This window comes from Microcebus murinus, chromosome 2 (genome assembly GCF_040939455.1).
Source record: "Microcebus murinus isolate Inina chromosome 2, M.murinus_Inina_mat1.0, whole genome shotgun sequence".
Classification (NCBI taxonomy): Eukaryota; Metazoa; Chordata; class Mammalia; order Primates; family Cheirogaleidae; genus Microcebus; species Microcebus murinus.
Genome location: NC_134105.1, coordinates 78,686,953 through 78,702,038, shown reverse-complemented (window position 1 = coordinate 78,702,038; position 15,086 = coordinate 78,686,953). Strand labels below are relative to the sequence as shown.

The window sequence follows — 15,086 nt, the reverse complement described above, 5'->3', positions numbered from 1 at the left end:
AATGTTCAAATGTAGAGGCTTTTAGGAAAAAGAAATTTGAATAGATTCCCAATCGTAGAGAGGGAGGAGTCCTGGTGCCTGTCATTCTGTTGAGTATTGTTATCATTGCTCTGCACTCATTTCCACTGCTGCCCAATGATGGTTAGCCTCCATGGTTCCCACACTATCTGTCCTTGGTAGAGCAATGTCTTGCTGGTCTCAGTCCCAGTAGATTAACACCACGAGCCAAGGTACTTGTCTTTTCAGCTTTCCACACAAAAGAAAAATTTAGCTCTTCTCTTTCCCCAATTGCATAGTATTGCCTATTAGGATAGAATCAGACTGTAGAAATATGAAATATCGTGCATCTTTCCTATATGCTACAAGTGGAAAGTCATGTTCACTTACTATGGTGGAAAGATTGGGATGTCTTCACTCCCTATTGATAAATCACAGAAAGCCACTCTTCACTAAAGTTCTGTTGTGCCCCTATTCCATACACTAAGGAAGAGTGGAAGGTCTTTCTTCAATGTTCTTGCTAAGGCAGTGAATAAACTAAACCTAAGATTAAGAATTTTGAGGATCACTCCCACGAATTAACCCTTTGGCTGGGCATTACACTGCTCAGCTTTGGAAATTGCATTCTTATTCAATTTGCTAATATTTTATTATAATGTTTGAATCTGTGACTTTTTTTCACATCTAACTTTAGATATATAATGGTATGAAGGTTATTTAGTTTGTAAAAGAAATAGTGAAATTATTCATTTTTTGAAGCAAAGATCCATTCTTTAAAAGCTAGGATAAATTAAAATTCTAAAGCCTCACTATTAAATACTTTTAAAAGCTTCTAATTCTACTAATTCTGATAGTAATAATCATTATTAGATACTTATTATGAAATGTTTTACTAATATATGTTTAATTAATGTTCCAGTTTAGTCTGTGTTATTTGATATGTTCTAGACTTTTGAATATGACTTATTAATCTAACCTTTGTTGCCCCTTTATTATAAACTTTCAAACAGTTACCATATCTGCCAATATAAAAATAGTATTTTAGGAAGAAAAAAAAATGGCCCTCTCTGATCTAGTCCCAGTGATCTTCTCCTCCTATTTTTCACTCCCTGCTTGCTTTGCACTTTATACTCTTGAAACACTACCTTTTCAGTAGGTCTTCCCTTACAACATGCTGTTCTTTGCCTTCAAAGATGGTGCCAACTCTGCCCTTCCTTTTCCCTTTGACCTCAAGAGACATAAGAGAATAGACACATGTTGGCTCTGAAATTAAACTATAGAGACAACTTCAATAAAAATTATTTAAGCACTTTTGTCCTTTAGTATCATCTGTAAAATGAGGATACTGTTAACACTTCATAGGGCTGCCAAGAGGATTAAATGAGTCAGTATCTGTAGTACCTACAAGAAAGCCCTACACTTATTTAAGTACTCTATACAGTTAAATATTCTATGCAATATTGTTTCATGAGCATAAGTTGTTCTTCCTCTATGACTGAGCTTAGAGGCTTTTGTTTTTAGGAACATGTTGCCTTCAGAACCCAAAGAAACCTACCAGGTATTGTGCTTTCTTCTTTATGGTAGGGAATGTGAGATGCAGTTATTTGTCTTTTACTTTAACTGGGATATACTGGCGCATACCTGACAACTGAATCTCTAAACTTCACTCAAGTATCCAGATGGAGGTTTATATTTCACCTTCTGGAGTACAGGTGTCTGAACAAAGTCTCCAGCACACTCACCACCTCTTGCTCTAGCTGTCTGATCTGCATGATGTTGCCAATGTAATGAACGACTATGATGTTCTGTGGGATGTTCTGATCGCTTCAGATTACATATATTATTCCTGAAGAATGTTGACATATTCCTGAGGCAAAACTGTAAATGAATATTCTTATCTGTACTCTGTGACTGTGAACTGTTTCTGATCTCATTTTCTAATTGGGAGGGGAAAAGTACGTATTCGCCAAATCAGTGGCCACATGCAGTGTGCCCATTGCTGTATAAATCTGCTCTAGCAATAATACCACATCTGTCACAGAAGCTGCAATCAGGGTTACTCTTTAGTTAAGCCTGCAGTAGTTTACATTCATCCTCCAGGAATCATCTGGCTTCAGCAGGGCCCAGGCTGGTGAAATAAATGAAGATATGACAGGGACCACTACCATTTCTCCCCATCCCACCTGCACGCAGGATATGATATTGTGTTTGATTTCCTCTCTTAGCTGGATTTTCAGATGTTTTCATGTGACATTACCAACTGTTATAACTATTATAGCACTTACTTAACAGATGAGAGACCCAATGCAGGTATTATTGCAACTCACAAATGTAAAAAATTCAGTTATGCACTTAGAGACCAGTGGAATAATGGCTGACTTGGTCATGGTCTCTGTGGGCCCACAATGAACCAGACTGTAGTCAGGCTCCATTTTTTACCTTATCCCACAAATCCCCACTCTTGTGTCTCCGGGTATCAATGTTGATGAAGAAATTGTGTTCAGTAGTCCTTGAAATGGCTGATTATTCCCCTTTTCCCAGTGCACAGTTGCCTGGGTGAATGGCCATAGTTCCTTTGGGGAAGGATGAGGGGAATCATTACGTTGTTTACTTGAAGGATGTTGCAGGCTTCTTCCTCCTAGGGACCAAGCCACCTCTTTAGTCAGCAGGTTCCAGCTCTGAAAATTGACTCATGTCTGTGAACTGAACAAAATATTATGACTTTTAATAGGAGTGACTACATTCTACCTCCTGACTTTGTTCATCTTCCCTCAACAATTTCTCCTATCAAAATCCTGTCTGTTACTTTTAAAGGCCCTATTAAAATCCCACTTCCTCTCTGCATTCATATCCTTATGACGCTAGTTAGAACGTATATCTCCATACTCTGAACTCCCATACACATGTGATCACACTCTGTTTTGTATTATATTTATCTATGTATATATTCTACCTGTTTGACTATACATTTATACAGGAACTGTGTCTCATTTATCATTTTATTATTTAAAGTACCCCATATAGGGCTTTGAACATAATAAGCAAGCTATGAAAGTTTACAGACTTGATTTTAATTACACTAGCTCTTCTTCTGCTTTTGTTCCTTAATAAAACATGTTCACGTTCTATTTATATAATATTGTGTAAATGTAAGCCTGTATACTAAAGGATAAAAATATTTCCACATGCGATATATGGAATCTTATGGATAATTTTTTGACTGACTTTACATTCTTTTCAATGTTAAATATTAAGGTTTTAATTAATCAAATGGCAAAAATTCATTATACAAAATGTTGTTTCTTATAGATAATTTGTGGTAAAAGCCTTTCAGTGAATGAAATGACTCTCAGCACTTTGAAAGAAAAAGGCTACAAAGCTGCTTTCATTGGAATAGGTGAGAAGCTAACTTTTAAATATTTTTATTTATAATATATTTTTTAATTTCGTGCCAATATCCAGAAGAATGACTACCTTCAGACATTTTCGTGATAAAAATTGCATTTTTTCAGGGAATAGCAGACAAAAATGATTGGCTAAATCACTAAATTTTGATTTTATAACTAATTTTGATGCTATGACTTCATTATGGATAAACTTCAGCAAGGGAGTCTTTTCTCTTCCCATTCTCTCACCACATCATCATCACCTATGGACATCTCTAAGAATCAAGATGTTTTCAAATCATGCCATGGAAGCTGAGTCTGTCTAAATACTACAGCTTCCTTTTTATGATAAAACAATTGACTAAATTGACAATGGACAGAATTTACTCATTTTTCTTATTTTCTATTCATTTTTTAAAATTTCCTTAAAACTTCTTTTATTTGGTTGAATTTTAAAGATGTTCAGTCATAGCTCTGAAAGTTCCATGCACAATGTATAGCTGCTAAGGCAATTAGTGGGTACTGTTATTCCGTATTCTGTATTTTATCTGAATATCCCATGGAGAATGAATTTTCTAATGTTTTTTTTTTCCTTCTACTTATTGTTTACTGAGAGACCAGAGAAAAGAAAAAGTTGATTTAACTTGGCCTTGTCTCATGCATTTTGTATTTATTCACCCATATGATGTACTATGGATAATTATGACAGATTATGTTAAATTCTTACTCATTTTTAATACAAGACCATCCTCATGGTTTTTACCTTGTCTTTCTCTTTTGCAATTCACACTCTTTGAATATGAATATCTAAACAATAGACTTATATAAAGACAAAAACTTTTCTTATCTCTTTAAGTGATCACACACTGGGTAATGTTTGTTTGGGGGCTATCCTTTTCCATTGCATTTTTAGAATGAAATTTTCATTAATGCTTCATTGGCTGCTAAAATTTTCTTGTCAGAATTCTATGTATTTATTATCTTACCATATAATTGCTACCAAGTCTAAGACCGTCTGTGTCACCCTTTTTATTTAGATGAAAAATTATCTAAATAATTTGCACTTGTTTTCCAGCTCCAAAATGTCTGTATTTAACTTACTTCCTTTCAGAAACTTGTGAGTGCCATTGTCATCAGTATTCATCTACCTTATCTTCATTTAAATATAGTAATCATTATGTACATCAAGAATAGCAAGAAGAAAAGGTCTGATATTTTCCCTAGAGTTTTAGAAATGCTATACCTGAATTTAGTTTTACATTTCAACATTACATTTGTATTGGGAATTTAATATGAAGGAGTAGGGCAAATGTCTGTAAAGTATATTCTACTAATATCAGCAATATTAGATCAGTATGTTTCTATTATTATCAACAAACACATGTTCAGAAATGCTTGGTCAATAATAAGTGGAAAATTTAGTCATACATTAAGTCTGAAATATTGATGATGTTATCAAATAACTATTTGAAATTCACCATTTTGCTTTCCTACAGAAGTTTTACCTAAAGGATATGTTTTCCATTATTCAAGTATATGCTAATATAATTACATGTAATTCTATTAACCTTATCTACAAAGAGTCTCTGTAATAAAGAAATATGGGCCAAATAAATAACCAATACATTGAAATATCTTCAAATTAAATATCTTAAAATTAAGAAATAAAGTGTTACAAAAATTGAAAACAATTAAATGGTATATCACTATGAATAGTTATAGCCATAAAGGAATCTGAAAGAATCAATAATGTTTCACCTTTTTTCCTTTTATTTCATTCCATTAAGTCTCTTTGCATATGTTATTTGATAATGCTACACCTGCTCACAATACAATGATCTCCATTTGACTCTGCACTGAGGTGTGAATGCAACATTTAAAATGTAGAGTCCTTTCATATTTATGTTGCTGTGCATTTTCATGCTGAGAAGTGATTCTTTTGACATTTTGGTGTAGTGATGTGAGGAATGCAGTTATTTTCTATTTCAGTATTTTGTATGAAATATACACAAGAAAGTTTCATCATGTTAAAAAAAAATTTTTTTAAAAAGCTTCAGTCCATAGAAGACAAGTAGCTTATCCTCAGGAAATGTTTGTTTGACATTCTTGATTGTCAATTTGGGAATTTATGACCTTTCTGTTACCATATAACTGCCTATTACTTGGACAGCCTCACATCCTTATGTGCTTTTGTTCATTAGCCTTGCTTCTGTATTGTAATTAAACTTCACTCACTTATTTTATCTAGCATTTCTCACTGAGTTTGGGGGAGTAAATGGTAGAATAGGAATTCCTTATTATTTGATGCAAGTTTGGCCACTCTAAGAAAACAATAGAGAGTGAAACAGTATATGTATTTAGTTTAGTTTCTCTCATGTAACAATTTGTGGGGCATCTTTAATACCTGAATTCCATCGTTGGTATATGGTTGGTTACCATGTCCTCATTCTTGCTAGTAGAAGTGAGAGAGAGGGAAGACAGCTCCTGTCTTCTTAAGTTTATGACTCAGAAGTTGCACGTATCACTTCTCTTTTTATCTCACTGTCTGTAACCTGATCATATAAGCATACCAAAAGCAAAGGCTGTTGGGAAATGTAGCCTTACCTGGAGGGACACATTCTCCATTAAACTTCCAGTACTATAGAGAAGGGGATAATAGATATGGAAGGAGGGGATAAATACAGATCTCTTTCACAAGTGTGCATCACCATTGACACATGCAATCAGTAAAGCAGTAGCAAAGGAAACGCTCTTAGGACTTAGTGCATACATGTTAATTACATAGATACTTTAATACATATGGAGGTGCTTTCTCTTTCTGTTGTTGGAAATGGCATAATTACAGATCTGTATGTATAACTGATCTCTTATTGTATGTTGGATTGTGTGGAAGAAAAAAAAATATTTTTTATTAGGTATGACTTAGTAAGGGTAGTTCAGTAACCCATTGTATTAACATAAGTGTGTTCTCATGTTTCCTGATTTTTAATATTGCAAGCGATGTTGCTAGTGAAAAGTCTCTCACTTTTAGATTTTTCCCTAACTAATGCTAACAGAGTCCATTAGGGAAATTATCTCATTTTATGTATATCATTGTTAGTTCTAAAGAGTATGTATTTTTACCCATGAAAGGTTTATTTTCCTCTAAGTAGTAAGATAAAGCCTATGTCTTATTCAAAATTACAGTGTTATATTTGTAATAATGGGGATTTTTTAAAGACTCTATAATGTTGGTATTTTTACTGAAATAAAAGCACCTGCACAGTGTGTTACTGTCAATGTTTAGAAGTAGAGTTAGAATATCTACTATCCAAGTCTTTTATAAATAGTGGATGGTTCTCTTTGGTTAGTATTAAAACCAATATAATGGGTTACAATCATTGTTTCTTTCTATTTTGCAAAAATGAGAAAATAATAGAATAGAAAATATCAAAATGTGTTGCCCATGGTTAGGATAAGTCTTATTTTATGAAAAATATTTTTCAGTTTTTTTGTGTTTGTTTTTGATGTGTGTGTTGGCACATGCACACTGCATTAAAAATAAAATGTATTTTTAAAATGTGGCTTAATAAAGTTTGATAGCCACTGCTATACATTAAGGATGCTGAGGCACTAATGACCTTTTTCCCATAGTATGCCCAAAACCTACCAATAAGTAGCTGTTACATGAAATACATATATATTGAGTGACTGCAGTGTTCCAGACACTGTGCTAAGAATTAAAAATATAAGGAAATCTGAAGTCATTGTTTCCCTTGGTATTAGATTATGTCAGAAAATCATAAGAGATTCAAACAGAGCAACCATACTGTATAACTTGAGTAGAGGGATGTGGTGGGCTGGGCTGGGCATGGATATAGGTTTTTTTTTTTTTAAGTTTTGGGGTGATTCTATTCTAGAGCTAGGTTTAAGAAGTACTATTATAGAAGACTGAGGGGCTGAAGCCCTAGTCTTTGCTTCAGAGGAACCCATTTCTTTTTTCCTCTTTTTGATGGTCCATCATCTGGGAGTTTCCCTTTCATATCCTTATAAACATGATAGTGATGAAAAAGTTAACAAGCATGTAAGGGAAAGAATATCCACTAAGACACTCTAAGATAACTGATAAAACTTTATGTATTATTCTCAAAAAGTTTTTTTCTGAATTTTTATTTTTGAAATGTAGGAGAGATAAAGGGTTAAGGAGAAACTATAATGAAATGTATGATGACAGTCACAGTAGACACCATGGAGCAGGGCTTGCAGGAAGATATTCTAGAGATGAATAGTCACTGTTTTACCATCAAATGCTTTACTTGTGTCTACCTGAAAGATTTCTCTTTAATTCACTTCTTGTATCACCACCTCCTTTCCTCGGTGCTACTGGAGAACTGTTGTGGCCTCCTAACCAGTCTCTTTAAACATAATTATCCATCCAAAGGAAATAGTGATCTTGCTAAAATCAGATCTGATCATCATTCCTCATGAAAACCCTCCCATAGCTCACTATTTACTTTTAGATAAATAAAAAGACTCCATAAATGCTTTCAAGGTTCTTCATGATTTGGTCACAGCCTATGTCTCCAGTCACTTCACTCATTAAATTCTGTGTGTCAGTCATTCTGGACTGTTTTCAGTTTTACCTTTTCTCTATTTTTTATCACAATTTTTGAACATGGTCCTGGACTCTATTTTCATATTTAAGTTCTTAGCTTAGATGTTATTTTTCTATATGATGCTGTTCCCTTTACTTGGAATGATCCACTCACTACCTTCACTCTTTATTTTTTTATTTTTTTTTAATTTTTTATTTCAGCAGCATATTATGGGGGTACAAATTTTTAGGTTACATATATTGTCTTTGCCTCTTTTTTTATTCCTTTTTGGCATTTTTTATTGGTTGACTTCATGACAATATATTCTTCCTTCCCTCCTAATTCTCCATCATTTCTCTATTTTCCTTTGAAAGTCCTCTTCCTCTTCCTTTTCCTTAGTGTTGATGTTCCTCAAGTTTTTGTTCTGGGACCACTGTTTAACCTGGATAAGTGAAGCCTCTTCCTCTTGCTGTCCCTTACACATTTATGTTTCTGTTCCCTTTCTGCATGTTCAGACTGGAGTTTGTACTTCATTATAGCACCTTTTCCCTGTATCATAATTGACTAGTTACATGTTTGTTTCCACCTTTAGAAGTTGGCCTCTTGGAGGCTGAAGATTCTATTTACCTTATTCATTGATAGATTTTTTTGGTGCCTAGCAAAATGCCAGGCACATAGTAGGAAGCTTATAAGTGATTTTAATCATTGATTTTTAATGCAACTGTTTTATTTTCCAAAATAAATTTATTGGATGTTTAAAAATGTTGACAATTTTTATAGCATTGAGCAAACCCAGGGGAAATGCATTTTACATTACTATAAGGTTATTATCACACTATTAATGAAATAAACAAGTAGTGATTTTAGCAGTGGTAGCATTGGTAGTAGTAGGAGTAATAACTATTATTCTATGCTCAATTCTTAATATAATCTGTCCCATTAACTCTTAAAATGGCCCTTGAGGTGGATATTCTTAACACTCTTTTATGGATAAGAAAATTAAGGCTAAGAAACGTGAAAGAAAACTAGTGAATGGCAACTGAAGCATGGGAAATGAGTTTCATAGAGAAGGTAGGAAAAATTTCACAGATCTGTACTTTAACAATGACTGATAGCCAACATGTTAGCTGATGACGCTGTCTACATTCAGCATCTCACTTAAGATTCTTGAACATGGTGACTTTATACTCTGAAAGAATTAGTCCTTAGGTTTAACCTCACTTTTATTATTATTGCCATAAATTGTTTTTTTTTTTCCATTACCATCAGAAAATAATATTTTTTTAAATGTGAAGATTTCCAAATATTGTAACAGCTGAAGAAGAGATAATTACAATTAAGAAAATCCATTGAGAGATTGTGGTATTAAATTTGCTACAGTGTGGCCTTTAGTTAAACCTCTTGTGCCTTCTTAGCACCAGAATTCTTCTCTGTAAAAGTTATTCTTAATTGGCTTCTTAATCAGGAATTTCTAAATTATACATAATCATGTATACTTTCTATTTATTTAAAAGACAATGCAATAAAATTTTTAGACCACCCTCTTTACTTCTGTCCCTAGATAAAAGCTGAAATTGTTTAGACAGTATCCACAATTATGAATAGATTATTTAAAAATAACAAACCTGACTTTGTTGGAAGCACAAAATGAATCTTGAATATTTTCCATATCCACTTTTTTTTAATTTGTAATATTGCTTAATCTAGTGTCACTTATAAGTACTTGGGTCTAATTGTGAGGTGGCTCCCAAGAATTTGGAAATGAGGGAAATAGAATTCCAGCTGAGAGTTCATTAAATCATCACTTAATGAGTTCAAGAAAAGCCCCAGAAGGAGATAAAATAGATGTAGGGCAATCATTCTTTGATCATATTAACATATCTATAGAAAGCACATGTTAATCTGCAGAAGCGGGCAGTAGGGGCTGGTCCTCTTCAGAAGTATAGAAGGAAAAAGAATCTGTAGAATTATTGGCAGTGTTTCTTCAAAGACACCTGAATCAATGAACCTGGAGTTCTTTCAGCCCATTTTATAAGATACATAGGTAAGTCTATTTTAAAGACCTCTAATTCTTCCTGATCTGATTCCAATCTCACCAAGCTGGCACTAATTCTTAAATAGTTTGATTATAGAAGATGATGCTAATCATGCCAGTAAGAGTAATCCTGGTCCCTGAGATGGTCATCTTTGTCACCTAAATCATTCTGCTTCTCTCAGTAATATGATGCCCTAATAAACGCCTCAAACATTTTTAGTCTTGACTACATTAAGAATAAGGCAGATTGTCTTACTTTCACTTTCAGCAGGCTACAATAGCTGTTTGAATGTATCATTTAACGTTAATTCTACTACTTGATAGACCTCTCCCACCATTAAATCTGCTTATGGCTACCACTTATATTTTTTTACTATAGAAAATTATCATTTGAACGAGGAAGGGGATATTATTTAACACATACTATGGATATTGTAGTCTGCTCAGGTTGTTATAACAAAATACCATAGACTGGGTAGCTTAAACTACAAACATTTATTTATTTTCTCACACTTTTGGAGGCTAGAAGTTGGAGATCAGGATGTCAGCATGACTGAGTTCTGGGGAAGGACTTCTTCCTGGCTTGCAGACGTGGCTGCTCTCTCCCTGTGTGGTTCACATAGGCTTTCCTTGGCCCGTGTGCATGTAGAGAGAAAGAGCTGTGGGGTCTCTTTCTCTTCCTTTAAGGGCACAAATCCCATCATGGGGGACTCACCCTCATGACTTCATTTGAAACTTGTTACCTCCCAAAGGCTCCATTTCCACTGGAGGTTAGGGCTTCAACATACGAATTTGGAGGGGACCCAAAAAGGTATCATGATGTCCTTAACGGGCATCATGACTTTTTTTAAAGTGATAATCATCCTATAGCTCTGGTTAATTTTAGGATAATTAACAAAAATTAAAAGTTACTGAGATAGTGGATATTGTCATACAAGACCTAAGGAACACTACAGTACACAGCCCTTATTCCCCACCCCAATTCAGTGAAGTCAAATGTGAAATAATTCAAGACTACATTGCATATATTTGTACTACTGGATAGTCATTTTCACACCACAGAGCACACAGTTCTTATCCTCATCTTACCTCTTTGTGGATAACTGCTGTGTAAAATTTGGTAAAATAGGGAAGATCTTTACACACAAGGAAAAGTGTTAGTAAGAGAGAAGTGAAACCTGTACGGCAATGGCAGAGATTGACGCGAATTAGAGGAAACTAGGCATATTTCTATAGTACATATTCTATATATTTCTTTCTAGAAATAATCTTTCCAAAGTATGGAAATGTGAAACGTTTTAGGATAACTTGTTTCTTACTTGTTGCTTATTTCCTGTTTATATATGTTAACTGCTACCTTTAGTTGGTAGTATTAGATAAAATGGTTTAGTATTCTTTTTCTTTGACATCTAAACAGCTTCTTTTACTTTAAATGCTTAAAAGCTCTGTGCTGTAAAGCGAGACCATTGCTTTAAAGAGACTTTATTAAGCCATAATTTTTAAAGCATCAGCTCTATGTTATAAGCAGTATACTGGAAATTTACATCAAATCAATTTTTTCGCCATATCTTGCATTTAAATTGTTTAAGGGGTGTCCAACACAATCATGTTGTTCTCCATTCCCCAAATAGAATCTGGTTTGATTATGTTACTCTTTCTCAATTTATTAAACTCATATTACTTAGTAATATTGTAAGTTATATCAGGAATTAATATTTGGGGAAACCAATTTTGCAACAGTGATTAATTTACAATATTAAATTTCATAAACCCTTTATAGTACATTATTAAGCATATTTACTGTGAACATTTAAGAAAGAAAAGTTTTTAAATTATTTATTTACCTTGTCTCCAACTATGTAAGGAATCTTGATGTGTGTTATCATCTTCTGATTAACCATGCAGTGCCACCTGGTGTGCAGATGGAAAGAACATTACACATTAGAGGCTCTGTTCACACCCACCCCCATCATACACAAACTTACATGGCATAAAGTTAACAGATGTTCATTTTGCTTGTGTTACTGAGATAAATTGTGCATCCAACTCTTAATTCATAAGTTAAATTTGGAGAACAAGATATTGATATTTGGGTTAATCAGTCAAAGATTATGTTAATACATTCAATTTATGGGAAGCGAGTCATGTTTAATTGGAAAATAGTTTCCTTGAATCTTTAAGTTTTTAGTTTGTGTTTCTACTCTTCCTTTTTTAAAAAAATTTACATGGTAGTTTTGTTCGTTGAGCCTTAATGTCTATGTTTATTGATAAATTTATCAATGCTAGAATGACATAGTTTAAAATTGACAGCTATTTAATCTCTGGTTAAGTTTCCCTTCACTGGAAAAAATAGCCTCTCTTTTGTCTTTTATAAAGAGTCTACCACAGTCAGGGGCTTTTCTACTCTTCTTATTCCTATAATGTTCTTGTTGGCTGATCACATTTTAAAGTGTACTTTTAAGCTTCTGCAGTATATTTGGTAGTGTGCTAAAGTCTGTGGATTGCAAAATAAAGTTTAAAAGGTTTTGACATATTTAGAAAAATAATAAAACTACTTAAATGCAATTAACAAATAAGAATTTTATACATATAAATATAATAAATATAGTAGTTACATGTTTTGGTGTATTATGTTCTGTACAGAAGTTACTTTTAATAGTCACAAAGGAATTTTGAATTGGTGTTTTTGATAGCTCCATTCACATATGTATAAGTCATGTCCAAGAGATGTTAAGTGACCTTAAATACAATTACCTGGATTTGAACTGGGGTCCATCTGAAACAAAAAACCTGTTCTTAACCAATACATTAATTTAACATAGCTTTTATAATGATTTTCAAAAAATTATGTCCTTTTAAAAATTTATTTTAAATTCTTTTTAAAAAATTATAAAATATACATAACATAAAATATATCATCTTAGCCATTTTTAAGTGAACATTTCAGTAGCATTAAATACATTCATGTTGTGCATCCATCACTACCATCCATCTGGAGAACTCTTTTTCATCATGCAAAACTTAAACTTTTTAATATTAGACAGCAACTCTATGAATTTGACTACTCTAGGCACCTCGTATAAGTGGAATTAGATATTATTTTCTTTTTGGGGGGTGGGGGGAGAACTAGCTTATTTCACTTAGCATAATGTCCTCAAGGTTTATTCATATTATAGCATGTGTCAGAATTTTCTTTTTTTAAGGCTGAATAATATTCTATTATATGTACATACCATATTTTGCTTAGTCATCCATCAATGGGCATTAGGTTGCTTCTACCTTTTGGATATTGTACATAATACTGCTATGAACATTGGTGTACAAATATCTCTTTGAGTCCTTACTTTCAATTCTTTTGGGTATATACTTATATAATGTATGGTTGGATCATTTGGTAATTTAATGTTTCCTACAGCAGCTGTACCATTTAACATTTCCACCAACAGTGCACAACAGCTCCAATTTTTCCACCTCATCAACATTTATTATTTTGGTTTGTGCTTTGTGATAGTAGCTATCTCAATGGGTGTGAGATAGTATATAATGATTTTTAATTTACTTTTTATTTTCAGCCTGCCTATTACCAACAGAAACTTGCAGTAGGAATATAGAGATGAAAAATGTTAAAAATATATCGGTTAATTATAGAATGTGTCAACTGGATGGATTAGCAAATAAGGACTCCTCTCATAAGAAAGATATGGCATTTACCTTTTGTGATATTATGAAGGCCTCGATTGGATTATGTGCCAACAGGATGAAGAAAGGGAGCCAAATTCAGCAGGAAGATCAGTTTGAAAGGGACAAATTATAGAGAAGAGTATTAAGAGACAGAACTTAAATATCTTCTCTTTAAGTTTCTAACTAATAAAAAAATTATGGTTATCTACAAAGTTTTCTAGAAATAGATATCAAATAGTTTAGATTTTGTGGGCCATATGGTCTCTTTTGCAGATCTCAACCCTCTGCTTTTATAGTGTGAAAGCCGCCATAGTGTAAGTATAAACAAATGAAGATGACTATGTGTCAATAAAACTTTATTTAAAAATAGATAGCGATTTGGTTAGCAGGCTATGCACCAAGGAATTATTTAAGAACATTAATTGTTTAAATTTTATAGCTATGAGATAAGAAGAACTATTTTCTTGTAGTTTTTTTTTTTTTTTTTTTGAGACAGAGTCTCGCTTTGTTGCCCAGGCTAGAGTGAGTGCCGTGGCGTCCTAGCTCACAGCAACCTCAAACTCCTGGGCTCGAGTGATCCTTCTGCCTCAGCCTCCCGGGTAGCTGGGACTACAGGCATGCGCCACCATGCCCGGCTAATTTTTTATATATATATCAGTTGGCCAATTAATTTCTTTCTATTTATAGTAGAGACGGGGTCTCGCTCTTGCTCAGGCTGGTTTTGAACTCCTGACCTTGAGCAATCCGCCCGCCTCGGCCTCCCAAGAGCTAGGATTACAGGCGTGAGCCACAGCGCCCGGCCTATTTTCTTGTAGTTTTAAGGTTATAAAAACACTTGAACTGGAAGTCCAGGTGCAATATACATTCTTTATATTACATCCTTAACTTTTGTCTAATACTACCTAACTTGTTTTGAGTATATGCACCTGTTTATAGGATGCTTTGAAGAACACTGATATAAGACATGTCTTTGAAGCAAAAAATATATCTATCACTGATGATTTTGTACTAGCACTATAAAATAGCTGAATTTAGGTGAGTCTCCACATTTTAGTGTTCACTAAAGTACCTGGGTTCTTCACATCTTAGTTACTATTTTAGCAAATAGCTTATTTGAAAGGTGTATCCAAAAATATATTTTTTTCTGATGCCATGCTTGCGTTAATTTTTTTTAAAAAATTACCAATGCAGGTAAAGCTGCTATTTTTGTTTATTTCTCAGGTGTAATATTTTGTCCTTTTTTATTGCTTATGCTAATGTACTGAGTTTTGATATACAAAAGATCTGTATATACAATATCCTATATATATTTCCTATATTTAGGGAATTCAATTCAAAAATATACATTTTAATGACAATTTTATTCATATAATGTAAAAAGATATTTTCCAATTACCAGTTTGATCTTGTTAC

The 15,086-nt window shown here is 33.4% G+C and overlaps 1 protein-coding gene across 1 annotated transcript in view; it reads left to right on the top strand.

Annotated features, from left to right (window-relative positions):
• DPYD (dihydropyrimidine dehydrogenase) overlaps positions 1 to 15,086 on the top strand; it is a 796,846-nt gene that overhangs the window by 254,201 nt on the left and 527,559 nt on the right. The window contains exon 8 of the mRNA XM_012791012.3: positions 3,307 to 3,394. Coding sequence (XP_012646466.1) covers positions 3,307 to 3,394 — 88 coding nt within the window. The remainder of the gene's footprint in view (positions 1 to 3,306; positions 3,395 to 15,086) is intronic.